We start from the raw sequence: 25,389 nt of genomic DNA, 5'->3' as shown, positions 1-25,389 counted from the left end.
CTTGTCCACAACTTCCTTAGTAGAAGGCTGTTAAATTGTAAACATGGAGGTTGTCCCCCCTTCCCTCTTCTCTGCATAGGCAGAGCCTGGGAAGCACAGGCCACTGCTGACAATGTGACACAGACGTCAACTGCAGGCCAGGCATACCCACCATCCTTTAGTCTCTGAAAGGCATCAAGCTCATTTCCTTTTTAGGACCCTCGCATAGGCTCTTTCCCCTCCCTGGACCCCTACCCCTTCATGCTTCAGGCCTGGAGGCTCTCTCTGACACCCAGCACCCCATACTTTTCCTTTATGGCAGAAATCGCATTTTCCCCTGTGATTTATGTATGTGATTATTTAATATCTTACTAGAATGTACACATCATGAGGACAGTGCTTAGAACAAGGTAGGTGCTCAATAAAGATTGTTAAATGAATTAATGATATTAAACAGAATGGCACTTGAGTCACCTCTTTCCTCCATTCATTGTGCTAGGTGCCGTGGGTAGACAGGATGGAGAGGAGTCTAAGGGGAGGGACAGACAATAAACGTGCAAACAGCAACAAAGAAGAGTGTGAAATGCCGGAAATGAACGAGATGATTATTTTCACTTGTGGTATTTGAGGGTTTTGAGGGAGCAAGCATTTCTTTTGTGGAGATTCATGGCAACCCCCCAGGCCCTCCACTCCCATGGCTCCTGACTCAGCTCGGCCCTGGCCCTGGTGTCATGTCTGGGGCGGGCAGTCTTCGTGTCCTGCTGCAGCCAGGAATGACAGCTTTGGCATTAGTCAGGCTAGGACCTGGGCTCTGTGACACACTAGCTGTGCTGTGTGACCTCTGATAGGTACCTTCATCTCTCTGGGATCCACCTTACCCATCTGGAAAATGGAGAAAATATACCTAACTCTCAGCGCTGGCATGATTCCATGAGATCACATGGGCATCAGTTAGGTTGACTTCCGGTAAAGTACGAGAACACAGACACCCCAGCTCAGTCTGCCCTGACGATAAGGACGCTTTTGGCTTCTATAATAAGAAGTCCAGAGTAGGGTAGAATTCAAGGGAGCTTGATACTGTGTCTTTATTCATTCATTTATTCACCCATAGTTCTTTACTACCTTCTATGTGGCAGGCACCGTGCCGGACTCTGGGGACACAACAGTGAGGAAACAGATAAATCTCGTGGCCAGATGGAGTTTATGCTTTAGTGGGGAAAGAAAGACAACAGACAAAGATAAATTGGTAAAAATGGTATATTGGATGGAAGTCAGTGTTGGGGAGAAAATGAAAGTAGGGAAGGCTCATAGACAGTATCAGGAGAGTATGCAATTTTCAATAGAGTGGTCAGGGTGGCCACTTGGAGAACATAATGTTTCAGTAATGACATGAAGGAGGCAGGGAGGACCTGTGAGGGTAAAGCATTCTAGGCAGGAAAGCTGCAAATGCAAAGCCCCTGAGGCAGAAGCATGCCTGGAGTGTTCAAGGAGGCAAAGAGGCCAGCGTAGCTGGAACAGAATGAGTGAGGGGAAGATGAGGCCAGACTGGTACAGTTTGTAACCACTGTAACAATTTCAGCTTTTACTTGTGGTGAGCTGAGGGATGATGTGACTTGATATGTGTTGGAAGGGTTGCTCTGGTGGCTGTAAGTAGGGGGATAAGGACATAAGTAGGGAGACGAGATAGACTTTTGAAATAATCTTTGCATGAGATGATTAGGACATGGATAGGGTTGTAGCAGTTAGTTTCTGAACATATTCTGAAGATTAAGTCAATAATGTTTCCTTATCCCTATCTAAAGGGAAAGAATGATCCAGGGTTTTTGGCCTGAGCAACTGGCAGAATGGAGTCGCCATTTACTGAGAGGGGGAAGTATTAGGAGCTCAGTTTTGGATTTATTAAATTTGAGATGCCCATTAGACATCTAACTAGGGATGCTGAGTAAGTAGGTAGTTGGATATGCGAATCTGGAGCTCAGAGAAAAGATCCAGACAGGAAGTATAAATGTGGGCACCAAGAGAAATCTAGATGGAATTTGAAGTCACAAGACTTGATGGAGTGTAGGTAGCAAAGAGAAAGGATCCAAGGACTGAATCCTGGGTGCTCCAACATTTAGAGGTGGGGAGGACGAGGAACCAGCTGTGCCAGATGCTGTGGCAAGGTCTGGTAAGATGAGGCCTGAGAACTGACCACTGGATTTAGCAATGCAAAGTCATCCGTGACTTTGACAAGAGCAGATTTGGTGGAGTGGTGGAGGCAAAAGCCACACTGCAGTGGCTCTGAGAAAGAGTAGGAGGAAGAGGGAGAGCAAAGGCAACTATCTTGAAGAGTTTGCTGACAGAGAAGAGAGAAGTGGAGTAATGGCCAGAGAGGGAAGGGCAATCAAGAGAGAACTTCTTCAGTGACAGAAATAATGCTATGTTTGTTCTGCAGATGGGAAAGACCCAATAGAAAGAGGGCAATTGATAACACAGAAGAGAGGAGAATTTTGGGAGCAATATTCCTGAGTAGACAAGAAGAAATGGGTGTGACGCATAAGACATAGACCTTGTCTGCTGTGGGAACAGTTCACCCACAGTTACTGGAGAGACAGTAGAATAAATGGGTGGAGATTGTAGGTGGAGAGATACAGTGTGAAACCTTATTTTTTCTGGATGCTTCTGATTTCTCAGTGAAACAGGAAGCAAGGTCATCAGCGGAGAAGAGGTGGTGCTAGGGGCTGGAGTAGAGAGGACCAGGAATAAAGCAGTCACCTAGGAGAGCAGGAGAGTGGGTGGTGCAGGGAACTGTAGGATGGCCACTGGGCAGTACCACAGTCCCACTAGAGGGTAGCGATCATGACTTTAAAGTGAGACTGGACAGCGTGGTAGTGTTCTTTCTCCAGCTGGGCTCAGCTGCAGAATGTGCAAGGGGAAATGGGCAGAGATTTGTATTTAGCCAGGACTGTGCTCAATCTTTGACAGTTTACCTTTCTGTTCCCTCTTTCCTTTCATTTCCTTCAATCAAGGGTGCCCACGAGAGCACTCACCATCTGTGTGCTGCACAGCAATGGGATTGAAAACCGACCTGAGATAATCCGCAGCCTGGCTGTATTAGTCAGGGCCCGATCAGGAATTTAGCACTTGCTAGGCGGTTGGACAGAGGGACTTGAACACAGGGAACTTGTTATAGGGGTGTTGGAAGAGCTAAATAGTCAAATAAGATGGTGAGGGCTGTTTAGCAGGATCTGCAACCATGGAGACACAGCCACTACTTGAGTTGCCTCCCAAAGCAAAGAGAAGAGGAGAAATACCCTGACTTCTTACTTCCCACCGTCCAGTCTTTCTTAAAACTTCTCTAGTCCTTGACATCTTCCTGGATATCACCTCTACCTACTGGCCTCATTGGAATCCTGCCTGTTCCTGTGGAAGAAGCTGTTTCCCACCCCTGTCCTCCACAGGTACCACTGTTCTTACTGACTTATCCATCAATCCTCCTGGGGCTTGCCAGCTGGCTCACAACTTCCTTTTACCCCAGGTTGGTGCCACTCCATGTGCCTGTTTTCTACCAGCAGCTGGGCCTTCAGCATGCTCAACCCACATGTACTTGGCCAATTTGTTTTGCTGGTCCTCATAGTGACTTATCCAATTCATTATCCTTCCTCTAGAACTTTCCCCCCTCTGACGATCTTGCTTCCTATTTCACTGAGGAAGTCAAGGCACTCTTGGATGAACCCTCTCAGTTTCCCATCCTGTTCTGCCCCTCCCCTGCCCACTCCTTCCTTTTGGTCTCAGAATCGTGCTGATGCTCTCCCATGACTACTGTCTCCAAAGCGCCCTTGACCCATTTCTAAGACCAGACGGCTGTTCTGTTGGATGACACCTCTCTCTCCCCTAGAGTTTCAGCCTCTCTCCACTGGTTCCTTCCAAAGCAACTTATAAATACACCCAAACCTCTTTCTTTAAATAAGATTTCAACAACAAAATCCCTAGAAAGAATCATCTAGTTTCACTTTGTCATTCCCACTCGCATTTTAATCCACCATAATCTGGATTTTGCTCCCACCTCCTAGCACAGGATACCACCACCTTCCTCAAGGCCAAATACAAAGACCTCTTTTTACTTTCCATCTGTCTTGCCTTCTCTTAGCCTTTGATGCAGCTGACCTCACCCTTGTAAGGACTGTCACTCCTGTTCTGTTTCAGCCTCCTTAGCAGGTCTTTCATCCTCTGCCCCAACTTTCTAACCCCTTTTCCTGTCCTTCCTTTCTCTCTCCTCCCCTCACTATGATTCCCCTCTCCTCTTCCTCACTTTCACTCTGCATAATCCACTCCCAAGAGTTCCATGTCAGCTTTTATATTGATGAGTTACAAATGAAATCGGTCATCAATGTTGAGCGCCAAATCACCATATCCAGGTGCCTGCTGGTGCTCGCCATGCGATGAAAGTTCCACGGACACTTCAAGCTCAATGCATGTGAAACTGAACTTATCTCTGCCCACCTCAAACCTGCTCCTTTATACTCCCAATCATGCCACCTAGAACCACCAAGCCAGAAAGTTGGAGTCACCCTTGAAGGCTCCCCTTCACAGATCCACCGTCGTGGCAAGTCCTGCACTCTGTGTCTGTAACATTTCCCATTTCTTTCATCTCATGGCTCTGACCCCCATCAGGCCCTTACTCTCTCTAGTTTGGAGCCCTGCAAGGTTCTCCTAACAAGAGCCCCCACCCTCAGTCTCACTGACCTCCTACTGCCACCAGGATCATCTTTCTAAAAAAACAAAAACAAAACTTTCTGTCATTCTCTAGCCTAAACCCAGTTAAGGCTCCCTGTTGCCTACAAGACAAAGTTCAACCACCATGGCAGGGTTTATGAGCCTTCCGTGGCCTGCCTCTGTCCCTGCCCGCATCTCCTTCCGTAAATTCCTGCCCCATGCCACCCCTTGCCGTTTTCCAAGGTCACTGTGCTCTTTCACTCTTCTGTGCCTTCGCTCTTACTCTTCCCTCTTCCTGGAGTATCCTCCGTCCCCTGCCTGCCCAGAGAACACCACTTAACTTTTGAGACTTGGTTTAAGAACAGCTTCCTCTAGAAAGCCTTTTTGATCACTTTCATAGAGTAAAACTGACTGTCTGTCCCTTGTGTCTACACTGCACCCATGACAGGAGCCAAGGTGGAGGGGAGAACTGATGGAGCCCACGGTTGTGCACCTCAAGGCCAGGGTCCTCTCTTTTCATTGCTGTGTGCTCAGTGCCTCACTTAACGCCCGTGCCTGGCAGGGGCTCAGTGAATCTCTTCCGTTGGTGCTGACTGAGAAGGTGGGTGTGTGGGAGGCCCTGGAAGGACTTTGACTTCCAACTACAGAAGGGTTTTGGGCTGAGAGTGGGGCTGTGAGACTTTATTTGCTCAGAGGAACATGCCCCCTCCCTCACCTCATCAGTGGCTTCCCTGGGGAGCCCTCCCAGCCCTGCAGTGGGTCCCAGGCAGGTAAGACAGTCAGAGGTAGGCTCTCCTGAAGGCAGAGTGACTGTTACTCCTGTTCCAGCTGCAGCCGAAGGAAAACACCTGCAAGAGAAGGGCGAACTGGGTGGCAGGAATGAGGGCAGAGATGGCAGGAGCTTGGCGGGGTGCCCTGAGCATTTGCATTCAGCCACCCAGCACCTAGATCCTGTCCTGTGGTACAAGCTGGGCAATCACACAAAGGAAAAAAAAAATCCTAGTTGATCTTTCCCTCACTTCACCCTGTCTACAGCAGGTGCCCAATCCCAGGTTGAAAAGCAGGACCCCAGCTTGGGACTGGATCCTTAGTATTCTTTCTTCCATTTGTTCTGGGGCTGGTGGTGGCAGGACAGGGCCTGGGGCTGAAGGACCTCTTTACCTGAGGACTTGGCATAGATCATCTTCTGGTCTCTGCTCTGGGTGATGCAGGACATGTAAAGCTTCTGGTCCTCAATCTTTTCCACGTCGATGTTTAGTACAGCCAGAGAGCCCAAGGGGATCAAGCTGGGAGAGGAGGAGTCTTAGCCTAGCCTTCACACGAACCCCTTCACCCCTGTCATCCCCCATCATTCTCTTCATCCCACCCTGCCTCAAGGACTTAAGTGGCTCTGGGCTCAGGGCCCATCTGCCAGCTCCCAGAACTGGGGAAGGTGAGAGACAGGCGGGGTTCCTGTACCCCAACTATCAAGGACAGCCACCCCCCATGATTAAAAGGACCATGACCTTGGCCAACACCGTGAGGATCTGTACTTACTTTTTGAACCTGATGTTGAGGTTTAGTGTGAATAGCCCCTCTCCAGCCAGGTAGGCAGTTTTAGAAAAGGTCTCGTCCATCATGGCTGCCAGGGACCCGCCGTGGGCAAACCTGGGGTGGGGGCGGGGAGCAAGGCCAGGCTGCAGTGCTGGGTGGACTGGTTTCATGGGCCTTCCCCACCCTGAGGCAGAACCACCCTGCCTCTACCTTTCTTAGGAAAAGAAAGGTAATGGAGCTGGACCCCATCTAATCAAATCAGTCAAAATCAACTGTTTCTTCAGCATGTGTTAGCAACCACTGGTACAATTATTTTATTTCACCAGCAAAAGAGGGTTTTTTTTCCTGATAAGAGTTAATAGGAAAAAATTTTTCTGATTCGTCACCTAATTGCTGGCAGCAATTGCCAGAATTTGAGGGGTGTATTCACAGAGGGGATGGAAAACCCCAGACTTGTTTGGCTTAGTCTCTGATGAACAGGCCAGCTCCGCCTTACGAGTCACTATAGCCAGTGCTGAGCCCACAATTAAAAAAAAAATTATTTGTTTGTTTATTTTTTTAGAGACAAGGGAAGGGAGGGAGAAGTAGAGGTAGAGAAACATCCATGTGGGGGAGAAACATCAAAACATCAATCCGATCAGTTGCCTCTCTTATGCGCCCCCAAATCGGACTGGCGACCTTTTGCTTGGCAGGATGATGCCAAACCAGCTGAGCCACACTGGCCAGGGCCTGAGCCCACATTTTCAAGACAGGTAACTGTGAAACCTAACTTATGACCCAAATTTATGACATAAATTGCTGATAAAGTGGACTCCTGAGCAGCACTGCCTGGGAAAGCCCAGGATCCCCTTCACAGGGTGCGGCCAGCGTCTCATTATTTGAAGTGCAGAAAACTCTCATTCTCTCTCTGTAAACTGACCTTTATGCCAATGCTACTTCATTGTTGGTTAAGTTGGGGAAAATAGAAAGGCACCTGGCTCTACAATGCAGATAACACAAAACAGATTCAAGTTTCTGACATTTAAAAGCAGAGTTCCAATTTTCCATGGACCTGGGCGCATCCTGGCTGTACCACGTGGGTTACCATCTGCTCCTCCCACCAGCAGGCTCACCATGGAACCACACCCATCTGGTGTGACTCCTGTTTGATCTGGAGCAAGTTGCTAAACCTTTCTGAGCCCTAGTTTTCCAGTATGAATTGTGAAAAAAAAAAAATTCTTATCAGATTAGTTGAGGTAATGTTTTCAAAGCCTCATATACACTTCTGGTCACTTCCCTCCCCACACTGCTTGAAAGAGGGAGATAGGAATTGGTGCCAAAGAGCATAAACCTGCCACTCTCCCCTCCCTGTCCTCACTGGCCAGGCCGGGACCACTGGCAAGTACCTCGATTCTGCAGGATGGCTCTTGGCCAGCCAGCAACCTACCTCTCCTTGCCAGGGGCTGGATGGGTACTTGTGAGACAATAGAAAACTTATAGATCGGTCTCTGCCCCTAGTTCCTGGCACAGAATTCCTGAAACCCTTGTAATTTCCAGGTGGATAGGAATCTTTTGTTAGACAGATGGCTCCTAGATGCGGCAGGTCACCAGAAAGATCAAGCATGATTAGAAGCTTGGAATTTTCTGCCCTGCCCCCTTCCCCCACCCCCCATTCTCTTGAGAAGGGAGAAGGATTGGAAATGGAGTTCATGGTCAATCATGCCTACATGAGGAAGCTTCCATAGAATCCAAAAGTATGGAGTTCAGAGGCCTCCAGGTTGGCAAACACATTCACACTGGGAGGGTGATTCACCCCAATTCCACAAAAACAGAAGCTCCTGTGCTCAGGACCCTCCCAAGCCTTACCCCACACATCTCTTCATCTGGATATTCACCTGTATCCTTTATCAAATCCTTTAATAAACTGGTAAACATATTTCCCTGAGTTCTCTGAGTCACTCTAGCAAATTAATCAAACCCTAGGAAGGGATTGTGGGAACTTCAGATCTGTAGCCAAATCAGAAGTTATGAGTAACTTGGGGACCTACTACTTGCCATTGGCGTCTGAAGGGGGGCAGTCCTGTGGGACTGAGTCCTTAACCTGTGGGATCTGACACTCTATCCAGGTAGACGGTGTTGGAATTGAGATAAATTGTGGGGTACTTCGCTGGTGTCCCAGAGTATTGCTTGGTGTGGGGAGAAACCTCCACACATTTGGTGGCCAGAAGTGGAACGTTCTGTGTGAGTAGCACAGGAGACACAGGGGAGAGAAAGACGTAAGAACTGTATTTTTCCCTGTACAGGGGGTAGACTGAACTGGGTTTTCTAATTCAGTAGTAATCTCTTCTCTGGATCCCCGCAGTACACTGACCTCAGTATGGGATGGTCCTCTAATAACAGCCAGCTACATGTCATCCCCATCCCCTCCTCCTTGAGGTTTTCCTCTTCAGAAGGGAGGGGTCCCTGACCTGGACAGGGCTCCGGCCTTGTCCTCTGGGGTCTGCATGCACTAGTGTGGGAATCAGTGTCTCCATGGAAGGTGCCAAGGGCTGCAGTCTGAACCCACCGCGTGTGGAGGGCTGACATCCACTAAATTCTCTGAATTCTTTCCAACTACAATTGGGTCCTTCTCAGGCCTTGGGACCCTGAAGCTTCTTATCTCTCCTTTCTCTCTCCCTTGCAGGAACTCCAGCACTCCCAACAACCTTCAGTGACTGTCCAAAGCAGGAACTGGGATGAAGAAGGTAGAAAATTATGAACTGGGTGGTTCACTAGCCTTAGGCAAGAGGCTTATGGACAGCCTGATTTAAAATGATTTTTTTTTAAATCCTTTCCTGAGAATATGTTTATTGACTTGAGAGAGAGAGAGAGAGAGAGAGAAACATCGATGTGAGGAAGGAACATCGATGTGAGAGAGAAACATTGATCCATTGCCTCCTGTACGTACCCTGACCAAGGATTGAACCCACAATCTAGGTATGTGCCCTGACCAAGAATTGAACCGGAAACTTTTGGTGTATGGAGCAATGCTCCAACCGAGCCACCCAGCCAAAGCCACCCTGATATTCCTTGTGGATGTATTTATGTCCAGAGTGAGGTCTTTCCTGGCTCCCTTCCAAGTTTGGAGGCAGCAGAGTACAGTGGAGAGAGCAATGGACTTGGAGCCCCACTTCCTGGACTAGAGTCCTGAATCTGACCTTGATTGCATTGTGCTACCTTGGCAAGTTAAGTTACCTTACCTCTGTGTGCATCAGTTTGCCCGTGGGTAAAACACGAAGTGGGGATAGATGGTGTGTGATAGCTATTTTGTGCTTTATGGTTGATGAGCACATAGCCCATGATATTATACCTATCAGCCACTCTGGTAGGTAGATATTATTGCCCCAGGTTTTAGGTAAGAAGACTGAAAGCCAGAGGTTAAATTGCTTGCTTGGGGTTCCAAGGCCAGCAGTGGCAGAACAGGACTGGAGGCCTGGCTCCTTACTCCAGATCTTGTCCTCTTCCAAGTCCACCACATCCTTCTCAAAGGGGTGGTGGTTTGTCAAACCCCTTCTTATTGGAAAAGTCTTGCACTCGGGAGGAATTCCTGCACCTGGGAGGGAGATAAGGAGGCTCTCCCTTAACTGCACAATGGGACTGGACTAAATGACCCAAATGTCCTTGCGGTCTAGTGCAACCCCACCCAGCTCCTTAGGGAGAGGTCCAGTTGCAGGGCCTGATCCACCTGCTGAGCCAAGCCCCGGAAGCAGCCAAGGATTCCACCTCAGCCTTGTCTGTAGTCTTACCCGGGGGGCCCCTCCAAGTAGGGGCCTGGTTGGAAAAGACAGACCGACTTCTTCTTGGATGGGTGAAAAAAGATGACATACTCGTAGCCTTGTCCTTCCACTGGGATGCACCTGGTGAAGATGCGCCAGTCATTTTTGTCTGGGGAGAGATGGGCATTAGAGCAGCTGGAGAATGGAGTGCGCACAAGGGCAAGGGGCTGGCACAGGATGGAGTGCCAGTCATTCAGCACCATGGGGTCAAGGCCTGAGTCAGGCACAGGGTCAGGCAAAGGAGAGAACCAGAGGACACCCAGGCTTCACACCCAGGAGTCTTCCATCAGAGACCAGAGGCACAGCCATGTCCCCAGGGAGCCCTTGGTCTGGAGGGAGAACCATTCAGGAAGTTCCCTGACTAAGGGTGGGCATAGGGTCAGGGTCAGGGTCAGGTCAAGACTTTAACGGACTCTATACACTGAAAATTAAAAAACGCAACTCATGTAATTCATGTATAAGTCATTCAAAATAATGACAATACTAAACAGTAAAATAAGTGTGGGAAAGTTCACCAAAATTCTGATATTCTCCCCCCCCCCCCCACCCCGCCAAGACAACTACAACTATATTCTTTTTGGATGGGTACCAACTTCTTTTAAAAATTATTTTGGTGCCCTTGCCTTGTTTGTGCCATAAACCCAAGGGTAGTCTGCGTACCGTACCACCCACTCATCACTGGGCAGGAAAAACATGCACATGAATGAGAGACAAGAAAACATGGCCACACGCTCGCTCGCACCCAGGCAATGCGCGTGTACAAGCAGAAAGATGGAGGTGGAAAGCTCTGTCAGTCTGGTGGGTGGGTGTTTCAGGAGAGCGGGTCTGGGCCTAACAGAGCATGGATGGTGGGCCAGGTCTGCAGTGGGTAGGGGGCCCTAAAGCCTTTTAGGTTGGGGGAGGAGGATTTGGGATGAGGCCGAAGGGTGGAGGGCTGAGATGGCAGTTCTCCCGAGCGGCCTCTAGGGTGAGCTCTTTTCAGATGGGAGGAGGGGGCCCAGACAACCAGAGGATGCATTCGTTCCCTGCCTTGGCCTGCAGCACCAGGGGTGGAGTTAGCAAAACAAACTTCTAGCTGAGAGTCGGGAGCCTGTGAGTGTCCTTCCCCAGCGTCTTTGAACACAGGGGAAGGTGTTGGCTGACTTGACTCCGGTGGGCTGGGACAGCTGTGCTGATGAACACAGGCCAGTTCTTACCCGAGTTGACTGCAAACCCGAATGGGAGCTTGAGCCCCTGGATGTGATCTCTGTTGGACTTGAAGGAAGGCAGTTTGATCCAGCCATCAGCCTTAGTCTTCTCCAGAAATTCCTGGTACAGGCTCAGCATGTCTGGACACCAGCTGGCATTGGGAAGGGCATAATCCTTTAAATCTGTCTTCTCTGGGCAGAATCTTGAGACCTGAGTGAGAAAAATCAGGGAGATTAGACTAGTGTGCTCCTGCATTCGTGGCTTCCTTAATCCCTTCCACCAGTGTTGACCTGAGGGAAATGCCCATCTTCCTTGCAGGGGGTTTGGGTGACTGGGCTAGGAGACCCTAAAGTGCAAAGTAAGAGGAGAAAAGGAATTGGGTCTGACAATTAGGGGCATGTTGCTTGTGGTTTGGGCATGACAATTATCCTGTTTTAAATCCTGTGAGCTGTTCTTTGAGGCTGTGAATCGCCAGGATGAACTCCACTGTAGAGATGGGGAAGCTGAGGAAATATGGTTAAGGTTGCCAAGCTTGTGAGTATGAGAGCTGATGGTCAGACTAGAGCCCTTTCTGAGAGACTGTCTCCCCTAGGGGCTGACCACAGTTGGTGAGGACCATGGTTACCACCTCTCACCTCAGGGACTACTCCCGCTTGTCCATAGCTGTGAGCCTGCCCCAGCAGGGTAGCTCCTTTGAAATGGGTTTTGAGTGCTGGGAGAGGCGGAGAGGCGTGACACAACCTGTGGGATGAGGGGTCCCCTATGGCGTCACATGCTTATGCAGCAATCACAGCCGTGCGCAGTAAGCCGTGTGCAGGGGCTGGCCAACATCACACACAGGGTCCTCCCACTGGGCATGCCCCAGCTCAGCTGCAACAGGAAGAGAGTGATTGGCTGGGTGGCCACACACCATTCAGGCCAGGACGACAGTGTCCTGGTGGTCTTAGTTTTTGATCTAGGCTACTTGGTATCCCAAGAGCATCTTCCCTTTGCCAAATCAAATAGCTCCCCAACACCTGTCCATCTGCCCTGGCCATAATCTAGGAAGAGGAGGTTTGGGGTGCTCCTTATGCCCTAGGCCCCCAGGAGAAGGGCTGTCCATTGCCCCAGCTAGGAACTCACCAGGGAATCCATGGAGGATCCAAATGCTGAGGCAAGGTTGAGACTGGGCAGGATGCCAGGGGCACCGGGAAGGGCTCTGTGGTGCCTGAGTCTTGCTGCCCCTTGGAGGCCTCTTCTTATCATGGCTGAGCACTGGGGTCCAGGCAGCAGGGCTGCTGGCCAACTCCTGAGGAAGCAGCACTTTTCAGCTGCACCTTGGGGCTGCGCAGCCTGCTGTCAGCCAGGCCTCTCCTTTCTGTCGCAAAGCTTTCATCAGCAACCTTCCACTGCAGGAAGTCAGACAAGTCCAGGTTGGTTTGAGAAACACCCATAGGTGCTTGGGGCCTTAGCCCCACCCAGGGTTTGGGGAGGGGCAGATGCTGCTAGGGCGTGAATGCATAGCAGGGCTTGAGTCCAGAAAGAAGTATTTGTTAAAGAAGCCAAAAAAAAAAAAAAAAAAAAGCATAGAGAAATAGTATAGGGTACATGGAGGCTTGGGGGGCTTCCCTGGAGTTCTGGGGGGGAGAACCCAAAAGAATTCCCGCAAAGATAAAGGAAGGCTGTCTCTTGATTATAGGGTGTTGGCAGTGTGTCTGTGTATGTTGGTGTGTGCTCTGAAATCTTTGTTACCATTCTGGGACTCAAAAAACCAACACAGAGCCCTAAGCCAGGCAAGGATTAGCATGCGGAATCCCCTACCTGCTGGTCCCCAGCAGGGATAGACAGGAAGGGGAAGGACTTGGAGGGGAGGACAGAAAATCATGTGGGAGGAAGCAGCTTAGCAAGGGCACTCTGGTGCTTTGGGAACTCCAGGGAGGGAATGATGGCAGCAGAAAGTGCTGAGAGTGAGGGGGGCACAGAGATAGGGGGCAGGGAAAACTTTGTCACTGCTAAGCCTGGAAAAGAGGTAGGTTTGATTTGGGGTGGGGGTGGGCAGTGCTCAGCCAGCATTTGCAAGGTTGTGGACTTTTTTTCTTCTGGTGGTGTTTCTTCTTTTGAGTTAAAACTGCCCGTTTTCAAGTAAAAGTCCCAGTTTCTAGTTCACTAGAATAAAGCATATTCTAAAGGTCAGAATTGTACAAATGTAGAATTATAAGAATAATAATGGTGATGACATTTTGGCAGGTTCTGAAAGAGCAAACTGATTTAACATGGAAATTTAAGAGTTTTGTCTCACCTTCTGGATTTGGCTGCCTTAGAAGACCAAAATACAAATATTTTCCTCATCTCTTATGAAGCTTTGAATGAGACTTCCTCAAGGACTGGAGGAACCAGTTTTTTGATCTATCCAGGTTCTGGGTCCAACCAAAAATATGTGAATTAGTTGTCAACACTTAAAACAGAGAGTTTCATACAAAGCAGAAGGTCAAGTATCTCCAGATAAGTGCAAAGATCCGGCAAGGGTGCTTCTTCATTCCTGTGCAGCAGCAGCAGCTAGCTGGAGCTGACGCTCTGTGCCCTCTGGCTTGCCCCGGGGCCCCCAGGGTACTGGGTATTTCTTCATTCCCTCTGCCTGCTTCTGTGTGTGATTCTTGATGTGGAAGGTGAGACTTGAGGAGGAGACAAGAGGAGTCTGAGGAAAAGGAGAGTAAAATCTCCACAGGGCCCTCAGAGACTGGGAGCTGATCTCAGAAAGGTTGCCCAGGATGGATGCAAGGGCTATTCTCCCAAGAGTCAGCAGTTGTACCTGGGAAAGGAAATTCTTACTTCATGCCTCAGAGCCATGTGGGAGCTGGGTTATCACCCTTTAATGGCCAGACCGTCTTTGCAGATTGTACATCCCAGTGGGATCTCCATCTCTTGTCGCCTGACTAGAGGAGTAACACCTTCTGGGAAATAATAGAAAATATATTGGTCTTTGCCCTGTGTTCCTGGCACAGAACCCCTAGATCACTTAGAATTCCGTGGGTGGTAGGATCATCTTTTGTTCTAATGAGAGGACTCTGGGTGGGCTCCTGAATGTAGCTGATCACCAGAAGGACCAAGCCATGATCAGAAACTTGGAATTTTTAGTTGCACTTCCATCCTGCAGGGAGGGGAGAGGGGCTGTATATTGAGTTGATAATTGATCATGCCTCTGTGATGAAGCCTCCACAAAATCCAAAAAGTATGGGGTTTGTAGAGCTTCTAGGTTGGCAAACCTCAGCTCCTCGGAGACAGAAGCACCTGTGCTGGGACCCTCCCACACCATGGTCTAGGTACCTCTCCATCTGGATGTCCATGTGTATCCTTTATTGTAACCTTTATTATGTAATAAACTGGTAAACCTATGTAAGTGTTTCCCTGAGTTCTGTGAGCTGTTCTAGCAAGTGATTGAATCCAAGGAGGGGGATGGTGGGAACCTCCAATTTGTAGCCAAGTCAGCCAGAAGTTGTGGGTAACCCGGGGACCTACTACTCTTAGTTGGCATCTGAAATGAGGGGCAGTGTCATGGGACTGAGCTCTTAACCTGTGGGGTCTGCACTTACTCTGGTTAGTGTCACAATTAAAATGTGGGACATTCATCCAGCCGGAATCACAGAGAATTACTTGCCATGGGGGGAATAAGCCCCACATCTGGTGTCAGAAGTGTTGCATGGAGAGTGAAGGAGAAACACAGAATTTTTCTTATAGATACCCTCCCACTTTAGTTGTTTCGCAATTTTTGGTTAAATCAACTTTCAAATATTTACATCATTATGAGTTATGTAAATTTTGCTCTGGGCCTTAGCACATATTATAGTTCTATTTCCTTTCTTGTGTAACTCTTATTTTCCTTGAGTTGACAATTACCAAGGTTTGGCTGGATGGTCTGGTCTAGGGAAATACAGGGGAGCTGAAGGAGTTGACTAGTGGTTGAGATGATCAACCATCATCTCCCAGCTGGGAGGGAAGAGAGTCCAAGAGAGAGAAAGGAAAAGAAATGAAGGTCTGGCCAGATCTGTGGTACTGAAGAGCAGACATATGTGTTCAAGAGTATGGCCAATTGAAGGTAATTAGAAAAAAAATATCTGAGAGAACACTGATGGTGATGGCAAAACCGTGGATGAGGCCCTGATTAGCATAGCTGGAGAAGGGTGGAAGAGGCCGGTGAAGGCCATCGTGGAAGAGAAACATTAGAATTGTGGAGAAAACACTCTCCCCCCTTTCTGACTCTTTTCCCACTGTTTCACAGATCTTGTGGATTCTTCCTGCAACAGTGAGCCATTTCTAGACATGGACTGGGAGGTCAGCTACCCAGAAAGATGGGAATGTGCTTGGCTAGTGCCTTGAGTGGTTTCTATTACATGAGCTTTGGCCCCAGCATTTCTCCTTCTGTGAACTCAAAGAGATCAAACAAAACCAGGTCAGAGAAAAGAAAGTATTTCCCCAGACCTGGACTCTCTGGGGAAGCAATTAGAAAAGAGGAGGCCAGTCTTGTTGCCTGCCTGGTCCATTTCCAGTTTGGGATTCATGGGTCAATGTTGAGTCTGGGGGATTCTCTTTCCGTCTCCAGAAGCACATCCTGGATCTGACCTGCCAGGTGGTGCACAGGAGAACCAGCAGTGATGTGCTGGTAAATAGTTAACAACCAACTCTTTGCAGGGAGGAAGTTCTAATTGGTAGCATTTGCCAATTTCTGTGGTGTAAATATTCCCAGAGTGGCTGACTTCAAGCTACCAGTATGGAGCCACTGACACTCACTGTGAAGCTGGGAAGAGATGTGCACAATTGGCTCCTGCAAGTTGACAGGAACTGGCTCTAGCACACCCCTGAACTAGAAACTTCCTTGGCATGGAGAGAAGCAACAGGAGTAACCAAGGCCTTGGTAGGTTCAATGACCACTTCTTGGTCCCAGTCCTTTCTTCCTTTTATCGGGCTCCCAAATCTAAAGTCATGCCACTTCTTTCCTTGGAGTTTCCTTTCCTCACAAGGCCAACTATGCTATAGCAGTTAGTCTTCCCAGATTGTTCTGGACACGTGGTGGAGCTCCCCTGAGGTGGGCTGCACTTCCATGGTGGTTCTGTCGGGGTGGCCCCCACCCAGAAGGAACCTCCATGGTGGTCCTCCCTAGATGCTATTGCTACTTAGTCCTCTGTGAACTCAATCCCTACTGAAGACTGGCCCTGTAGGCTCACCCAGGGTGATTGTTGGAGGGCCCCCAGACTGCTCATTTGTCTCTCAGTCCATGGCTGAGCTTTAGACTCTGTTCCAGCTGGCCCGGCCCTCAGGGAAACTCAGTTTCTTGATATTATGATCTAAGGGTCAGGAGTCAGGCTGGGTGGGGGAAGCTGTGCACAACAGAGAGTGAGGGGAAAACTGGAGGTACATAGAGCAGGCGGCCCTGGCTCAGCCTCACTCAGGAGCTGCCATGAGGCAGGGCAGGCCTACTGCCAGCTTCTCTAATTTTTCAAGAAGAGCCAGCCCAAATCCAGACTTCTATGTGAACCTTCTAACTTTTAGATGTTGCAACAGCTCTATAAAAAATATCGCATGAACCAAAACAAACATCTCCAGCTGGATCTTGTCCTGCAAGCTACTGATTGTGCCACATGCTCCCTTTCCTCCCATTACTCTTCCCAAGTCTGTTGCTTGTGTGCCCAGATCTAGTCTCTCTGCCCCAGATCAGCTGTCTTTTCCTGGTTCACATTGGGAGGGACCTTCCTAAGATTCAATGTACAACGTCAACACCTGAGGTGGGCCATTTGGAAAGGAAAATAACTCTTACATGTTGAAGCCAGTGAATCGGTTTGCTGTACACGGCCTCAGGGTTTTTGCTTCATCTAGTTTCTAAGGTTTTGGGTCTTGATTGCTAAGGTGGGAAGTATTAATGGGGATGCTTGGGGAAGGGCAGAAACTGAGCTTCAGACTATAGCCAACATAGGGAAAAGGCTGTCTTCACCGAGCCTGGGGCACAGTATGGGGGTAGAAAATGTGGTTGCTTAGTACCCTGCACAAAGGGGCCCTGTGTGGCTGGACTGGTGGGGTGCCCACCTGGAAGGGCAGGGCTGTGGCAGAGGACCATGTGTGGAGGGAACAGGGAGCTGATAGCAGGTGCTGGCTTCGAGTGCCACCGCCAGTGTGACTACTGCAGTGATGGAGGGGTTCGTACAGGGACAGAGAATGTGCCAGGAACGAGGGGAACCTGAGCTGCCCCCAGAAATGGGAGAGCCCCTACCACAACTGGAACTGAGTTCCTATTTGTGAACCCCTAAGAGCAGAGGCAGGACCTCTACGCTCAGAAAGTGACAAATCCTGAAGGGTGTGTTTGTGTGTGTGTGCACGCGCACACTCAGGGTGGGCCCACAGGCCTAGCCAGGTTTGAAATCCCCTTTTCCTCAAACCCAGACAATCACTGAGGAGGTGGCTTCTCCAAACTGGTGGGAAGGCCACGTGGTGCCACTAGCACATCTGCTTTACCAGCTGGGGGTACAAAGTAAGGTCACATTCCTTTTAAAAGCATATTAAATGACTAACACCTGCCCCATGATATCCTGAGCCCCCTTCTCTCCTGAAAACTCTGATAGAGGGTGTCAATAACTGTTAAACCAGGTCGGAGGCCAGGGGCACCCTGCAGGATAATCAGACGGCGCAGAGCCTGGTGTTGGGAGCAGGTGGAGGGAGATGCTCTTTAGGTGATCCAGCTCCCAAGTGGCTCCTGGAGGAGCCTGAACCCTGTCCCTCACAGAGGAGCCATCCAGGGCTCTCCCACCTCCAGCTCCCAAGCTAGGAGCCCTCTCCTTTGGGGGGCAATTTTCCTTGCTAACCTCCCTGTAGCCACCCTTCTCCACCTCCCATCTCCGCAGCCAGTCCTCCGACCTCCACTTAGTGGTGTGGGGGAGGGCACTTTTCTTCTCCAAATTCTTCTCATCTTTCGCAAGAGTTGCCAGAGTCCCAAACACAGGCCAGAAATGTTAGTGTCTGAAAAACCGGTTCTTCCTCCCTGGGGGTTGGTAGGCTCTATCTTCATACCTCTGTGGAATGCAGGGCACCGTTGGCATTCCATTCTTTGAGGGCCCTGGCAAAATTAAGGTTTGGAGAGGCAACCAATTGATGTTTCTCTCCTGATCAATGTTTCTCTCCCTTTCTCCATCCCTTCCCCTCGTTCTAGAAACAAACAAACAAACAAACAAACAAAACTTTTTAAAAAGTTTCATATTAAAGCCTGACCATGGATTCCTTCCTGGAAGCTGAGCTGTTCAGGCATGGCTGGCTCTGGGGCTCTGCCTTGGGCTCTGTCTATGAAGACAGCGAAAGAACCCATCGGGAGGGCCCTTCCTTCCTGAGGCTGTGGCTCCTGGCTTTCAGCAGGGAGGGGAGATTGGGAGATGTGGTCTCCTTTGAGGGAGAGGTCTCCTGTCCATGGCTGGGCACTGAGCACATGGCATTGTCACTGTGCCTTGGTGGCCTTTTCAGAAAAGAATGATGCCATAGCTGCTCTGGTGTGGAGTTTGCTGGTGCAGAGAAAATCTTGCTCCCTCCCTGGTGTCCTCTCTTAGTCTGAGCTAGCCTGGCTCCTGGGCACTGTGCACCCCAGTGGTTTTTTTTTTAAGATTTTATTTATTTTTTAGAGAGAGGGGAAGGGAGGAAGAAAGAAAGAAAGAGAGAGACATTGATTGGTGGCCTTTCACATGCCCCCTACTGGGGACTTGGCCCACAACCCAGACATGTACCCTGACTGGGAATTGAACTCCAGACCCTTCAGTTGGCAGGCTGACGTTCAACCCACTGAGCCACACCAGCCATAGTCCAGGTGCTTTTTTTCAGATAAACTTTTATTTTTTAAAAATTCTTTTAAAAAATCTATTGATTTTAGAGAGAGACAGACATTGATTTTTTGTTTTTTGTTGTGGTGGCATGGATGATTATTGTATGTGCCCTGATGAGGGATCGAACCGGCAACCTTGGTATATTGGGGCCACCCTCTAACCAACTTAGTCACCCAGCCAGGGCCAACCACAGTGCTTTACTCCCTGCCCCCACCTCTGGCAGCTGCGGCTCCAGTGACCTGGCTCTTTAAACGCACACACAGGTGCATGGGTGCACACACAGGCATGTGCAAGGCACGCACTCACAAACATACTATGCATGACCACACACAGTCATATATGCACGCACAAGCATTCACACACTCACACAGACACACTCACACACACCCAGATGTGGACATACACACTCAGAAACACACATGTGCATATACACAGCACACACATGGTTTTGTGTGCACTCATTTATACACTCACACATGCATACATACTCATATATGTGTATACAGTGTACACACAGGTGTGCTCACACATGGGGTAAACACAAATGTGGACACACATGTGCACAAATACACAGGTGGAGATGCATGTAGAAGCACATCGCCGGTACACACATTCACACATATACATGCTCACTCACACTGAGCCACATGGATACAACACATGCACATACATTCACACATGTACACACACTTGTTTACATATTGTGATACTGAGAGTTATTGCCATGCATTACTCATTATAGTTTAAAGTTTTGCTTCTCTTCTGAAGTGCAACTATTCCCTCAAAGGGTCACAATGTAGTCAGTTATTTGTTATGTCACTTCTTAGTTAAAGTGGGAACCCGAAAGTAGGTTTTGATAAGGAGAAGGGGGACAGCCTTCAGTCTGAGATTATGGAGGTGAAATGTCCCCGGATGCACACTTTTGCCAGGTACCCTCACTCTGAAAGGGTGTAGCTGGACCATTCGGATTTCTCCATAGGTGAAGCCCCACAGAACCCTCAGACCGAGTCTGGAGGTGCCTCCAGGAGCCTCAAGTCCAAGTTCCTCATCTTATAGAGAAGGAAACTCAAGTTCAATCAAGCCTCATTGGTGATATTTATAAAATATACCTCAGTCTGTTCACTTCCCTTACCTCTCATCCACACGAAAAATCCCAGGGAAAGACTCTGATTACTTAGGTAAGTGGCCCCTCCTTGGACCAGTGTCTGTGGTCAGCGGGATGAGGAGCTATGATTAACTAAAGCTGGTCCAGGGCCTGGCCCAGTGCTGGGGGTGTGACTGGCAGTCCTCCTCCCCCACTAGAATCACATGAAACCTGAAAGGGCTGTCAGCATGTTCTGTTACCAGAAGATGGGAGGAGGGGATGGACAGAAAAAAACAGCTGATGTCCATGACTGTATCATAGCGACAGCCCAGCAGTGTCTGCCCCAGAGATGAATAGGAACAAAGAGGTCAGTCATGAGGGGGAGGGGCAGCTGAGGCCGCAAGTCCCAGAGAGAAGATTTTGTTTGTGAGGGAGAAGGGATGAAATGGAAGCAAAATGAAAGAAAAGAGGAGTAAAAGCAGCATTCTCTGCTACTTGTCTTTGAAGTGCTACCATTCACAGTTGTTCGTCCAGAGTGCTTCAGAAACTCAGGGAAGTCTGTGGGCATGTCACTGATGGACTGAGACTTGGGTGACTCTATGGAAGCATCTTTTTTCATATTTTAAATTTGGGCAGGGTGGATATTGTTCCTGAATCTTGTTGCCAGTACTTTACCTTTTGTCACATTTATCCTTATCTGCAGTGGTAGATTTATCTTCTTAAGAACAGTAAGTTAATTCAGAGGGACTCAACAGCCCTAGTATTGTCTCTTTACTTAGAAAATTCGTTGCATTTGTATTCCTGATTTGGATAATGTACAATTAGAGACAATTAGCTACTGCTTTATAACATCCACCTCTAGTCCTTTACATATACAAAATTATTATTGTTGTTATATTAGAGGTTGGTTTTATTTCTGATCCTAAAATGGACACTAATGATACACCACTCTCAAATTTTTCCTTAATATTGAAACTTTATCAATTTCCTGATCAGGATATTGTTCTTTATGAAATAGACAGTTTAAATATTCAGTGACAAAGGAAATGAGTCTGTTCGACCTCTGCCTTCTCCAGGGTCCCTCTCTGTGGCACAGCACTTATTCTACGAGACTTGAATACACCCCAGCGCCTGAGCTTGTAATCTCAGGCGGACAGGAAATCCTGGTGTTGGAAGCCTGGGATCCAGAGTCAGAAGGACCCAGATGCAAATCCCAGATTTGTCTCAGCTTCTTCATGTGTGAAATGGGAATAATCAGAGTATCTACTTCATTAGGGTGCCTGTGTGATTTGGGGAAATTTACTTAATCTCACACAATTTGCTCACCTGTAAAATAAGGCCATCAAATAGTATCTAAAAAGTTAAGAAGGTAAGGCAGATATGTTGACACAATGCCTGGAAAACTGTTTTTAAGTAATAGCTATTACTTTTTCATAATCCTTGTTCTGCAGTTGGTGTGATCCACTCCAGAGAAGCCTTATGGGTGAATTCCTCTTTGCTTCACTCATAAAAGGATACAGCCTCATCATAACCAGCCTCTGCATGTCATCTTTAGCGCTGCTTCTCCCCTAAGGCAACTGAAGACACCACTGGCTTAGGAGGGCAAAGGCTAGCTTTCAAATCCATCACCCACCTGTTCATTAAGAACGTTCTTTAAGGTCAGTGTAAATCACTGCCCCCTGGGGGTGGACAGCCCTCAGCTTCTGGCCCTCTACCTTCCCTCTCCCCTTCTACACTTGGCTAGATGGCCATGTTCTGGAAGCACAACACTGAGGGCATGGAAGGGCTTTAGGAGACGGTGAGTGAACTGCCACAGGTCAAGGCCGGCCATATGTTCCCAGGGGTGTTACTGGTTCAAGGTCCATGTGCCCCACACCTCAAAGGTCAATATTCAAATTGTCAGAGTTTAGAGTAAGGGAAGGCACAAGCTTGAGAAGATGGGGGTCTTAGGGCTTCCTCAAAAACATCTTAAGAGAGCCCAGAATTCAGGCCTCTTTAGGTTAAGGGAAGGGAGAATGGGTGGGGCAACAGGCATGCGACTTCTAAGCATCAACTGAGATCCAAGGAAGAGCTCAAAATCTCTAAATCTCTTTGTTCCCTGGTCTATTGACCTCTGCTGATCTGAGACTGGTCTTCAAGCTCCTGCAAATCTTTCATAAATAATCATTATGTTGTACATATTTCCCTACCTCCTTAGGAGAGGCACCCCCTGGCAGAGCTGTTCTTGCAAAAACTTGAGCCTCAAGCAGAATTTCTCTGATTATTAGCACATTTATATCAGGAGCTATTAGCATGAAGGCAAGGGGAAAACCGCAGGCTAGAATTAAGATAGAGTCAGAGAGAGTGAGCCTTTCACTGTTACAGGGGGAGTCAGCTGGGACACTCATTTTCACTAACGTCATCTGTCATTGTGCACACACCATTCAGAGTGTGAATACTGCTCTAAATAACATGCCCCAAGTCTGACAGGTGACCTGCAAAAGCCAACCCCATGCAGGCAGGTGAGTCATATCTTACCCTGCCCCAGGGCTGCTCCTCCTGTCCTCCTACAGGAAGTCCAAGAAGCCAGGAGCCACCTAGGACGCCAAGGGCACCCCTGTTCCTAACATGAAAAACAGCAGGGAGGAATGCTGAGGGATCCAATCTCTGTGGCTGATGCCCTGCTATCTGCAGAGGAACCTTAGTTCACTGTGGCAAGTGAGACATGTTCCCCGCTGAGCCGATCTTTCTTCCACAGTTACTGTGGCCATACAGGCACGCCCATGGTTCCATGATGAGAGCCACCACTACTTTCTGGTGGATGGGGCCAGAAGAGCAAGTTCCTCTCCCAAGAGTGAGGCTCACCTCTGGGGGCTCCTGTGAACCCAGTGGGCTGGGTTCCCACTGCTACAGTGCTCTACAGACACAGTTCTTCAGCTGTGGTCACACACATGACCACCCAGGGCATGAAGATTCCATCACCTGAAAGGCTGAAAGGGGCTAGTTATGGAGTCTGGCCAACTTATGGCCCTGACTCCACAAAGCTCTTCCCCTTCCTACTCTTGCCCACGGATCCTGCCTCTATCTGCCCTCCTCCCTCCCACTGCACCTCCACACATGCTACCTGGGGACTTCTAGACAAGATTCTAAAACTTGGAATTTTAGACCCCCAGGATTCTATGCAGATAATCCCCCTCCTCCATACTGACTCTCTAGATGCCTTAAATCGTTAGTAAGGGGGGCAGGTGTGCGAAGGGGTAGAAAAAGGGTGATTTAGCTCTACCTGTCCCTCCGCAGGCTTGACAAGATTCCACTACTGGAGACAGAAAGGTGGGTGATACATAAACCAGAACTGGCTACTTTTCCTGGAAAAATGCTTTCCTGTAATAACTCACCAGGCACTTATCTGTAGATTCTAGGTTGAGTTTATCTCCTATTGGCTTATAAGTTCCTTGACTATAGCTATGTTTATTTAATATATGGGCTCCAAACACTTAACACATTGCTGTCTCTTGTGGGTTCAAAAGTGTGCAGACACAACTGAAAGGTAAGAGTGACAATTACAGAAAACGTGTGTTTTGCATTCATTCACTCGCTTAACCCCCATGGCGGTCCTAGGAAATAAGGACTCATGTTACCTCTGTTTCACAAATGAGGAAACGGAGGCACTCAGAGGCTACCTAACTTGCCCAGAAGGTCAGGACTTGAACATACAGGACCTGAACCCAGGGCATCTAGCTCCGAAGCCCAGGCTCCGACTTCCTTTCACTGTGACAGATCATGGGCTGCCAGAGGACTGCCCTCTTGAGGCAGCCTGGGCAGATGAGGAGCTGGCAGAGGATGCTACCAGCCAGACCCTGTAGTTGTGGATTAAGCATCTCCTTAGATGAGCACAGAGCCTAGTCCTGGTCAACAGAAGCCAAGTTTCAGCGAGTTTTGTCTCCTCAGTTAGGGCAAGGGTGTCCTTGGCAGATCACTTCTCTCTCTCCCTGGGGATATGTCGCATATTGACTGCACACCTCCTCTGCACTATACCAAGTGTTGCATGTGGACTTCCTCTTTTATGCCCCACATCCCTATGAGGTTCTCACTATTTTTAAAAATTCAGTTTTGTCTTGACATGTGGTTCAGTGGGTTGGGTGTTGTCCCACAAACAGAAAGGCTGCTGGTTCAATTCTCCATCATGGCACGTGTCTGGGTTGTGACCAACACTACAATTGGGGTGTGTGATGGATGTCTCTTCCACATTGATGTTTCGCTCCCTCTCTTTCTACCTCCCTTGTCCTTGCTCTAAAAAATAAATTAAAAATCTAAACAAAAAAAATCAGGATCCCTTGACTGTAATAGTTATGATCCAAGAACATTTTTAAAAAATCAGTTTTTATTTTATCAAAGTAATTTCTTGCACAGAGTTTAGAATCAAGCCTTGTGGAAGCAAAATTTTTATAAAAAACAGTGTATATCCTCTACCCTACTCCATGTCCACAGACTCAACCGCTTTGAAATATTATAGCTGTTTCTTTTATTTTAAAAAGTTGCTTAAATACTGTAATTGAATAAAAGCAAAAATAAAAAAAACTTGCTTAAAGTGCTTTTTGATTTTTCAGTGTTAGGTTTGTGCTTTGTTACTTTGGTTTCACTTTCCTTACTGACATTTCATATTTTATTTTGAATTAGAATCTATGAAACTTCAAAATATACATATGCTATGTTTTAAAAAAAAATTTATTGTTATTCAATTATAGTAGTATGCCTTTTCTCCCCATCCCTCCACCCCATCCCAGCCGAACACTCCTCCCTCCCCCACCTCCATCCTCCCCCTTGATTTTGTCCTTGTGTCCTTTATAGTAGTTACTGTAATCCCCTCTCCTCACTGTCCCCTCCCCACACCCCCCTGGCTGTTGTTAGATTGTTCTTAACTTCAATGTCTCTGGCTATATTTTGTTTGCTTTTTTTCTTCTATTTATTATGTTCCAGTTAAAGGTGAGATCATATGGTATTTTTCCCTCACCGCTTGGCTTATTTCACTTAGCATAATGCTCTCCAGTTCCATCCATGCTGTTGCAAAGGGTATAAACTCCTTCTTTCTCTCTGCTGAGTAGAATTCCATGGTGTAAATATACCATACTTTTTGAATCCACTCGTTTACTGATGGGCACTTAGGTCGCTTCCAATACTTGGCTATTGTAAACTGTGCTACTATGAACACTGGGGTGCACAGGTTCTTTTGGATGGGTGTTTCAGGGTTTTTAGGGTATAATCCCAGCAATGGAATTGCTGGGTCAAAGGGCAGTTCCATTTTTAGTTT

At 48.2% G+C, this 25,389-nt stretch overlaps 1 protein-coding gene across 1 annotated transcript; it reads right to left on the bottom strand.

Annotated features, from left to right (window-relative positions):
• Positions 1-5,340: 5,340 nt before the first annotated feature.
• On the bottom strand, positions 5,341-12,603 carry THEM5 (thioesterase superfamily member 5). The gene is made up of 6 exons (XM_024575577.4): positions 12,312-12,603; positions 11,198-11,399; positions 9,972-10,110; positions 6,211-6,321; positions 5,836-5,960; positions 5,341-5,522 (listed from the first exon to the last, which is right to left on the bottom strand). The coding sequence occupies exons 1-6, from the start codon at positions 12,432-12,434 to the stop codon at positions 5,488-5,490; spliced, it is 735 nt and encodes a 244-aa protein (XP_024431345.2). The 5' UTR covers positions 12,435-12,603; the 3' UTR covers positions 5,341-5,487.
• Between the last annotated feature and the right edge of the window lie 12,786 nt (positions 12,604-25,389).

The sequence above is a fragment of the Desmodus rotundus genome, chromosome 12 (genome assembly GCF_022682495.2).
Source record: "Desmodus rotundus isolate HL8 chromosome 12, HLdesRot8A.1, whole genome shotgun sequence".
Taxonomy (NCBI): Eukaryota; Metazoa; Chordata; class Mammalia; order Chiroptera; family Phyllostomidae; genus Desmodus; species Desmodus rotundus.
This window is presented reverse-complemented; position numbering and strand designations above follow the sequence as displayed.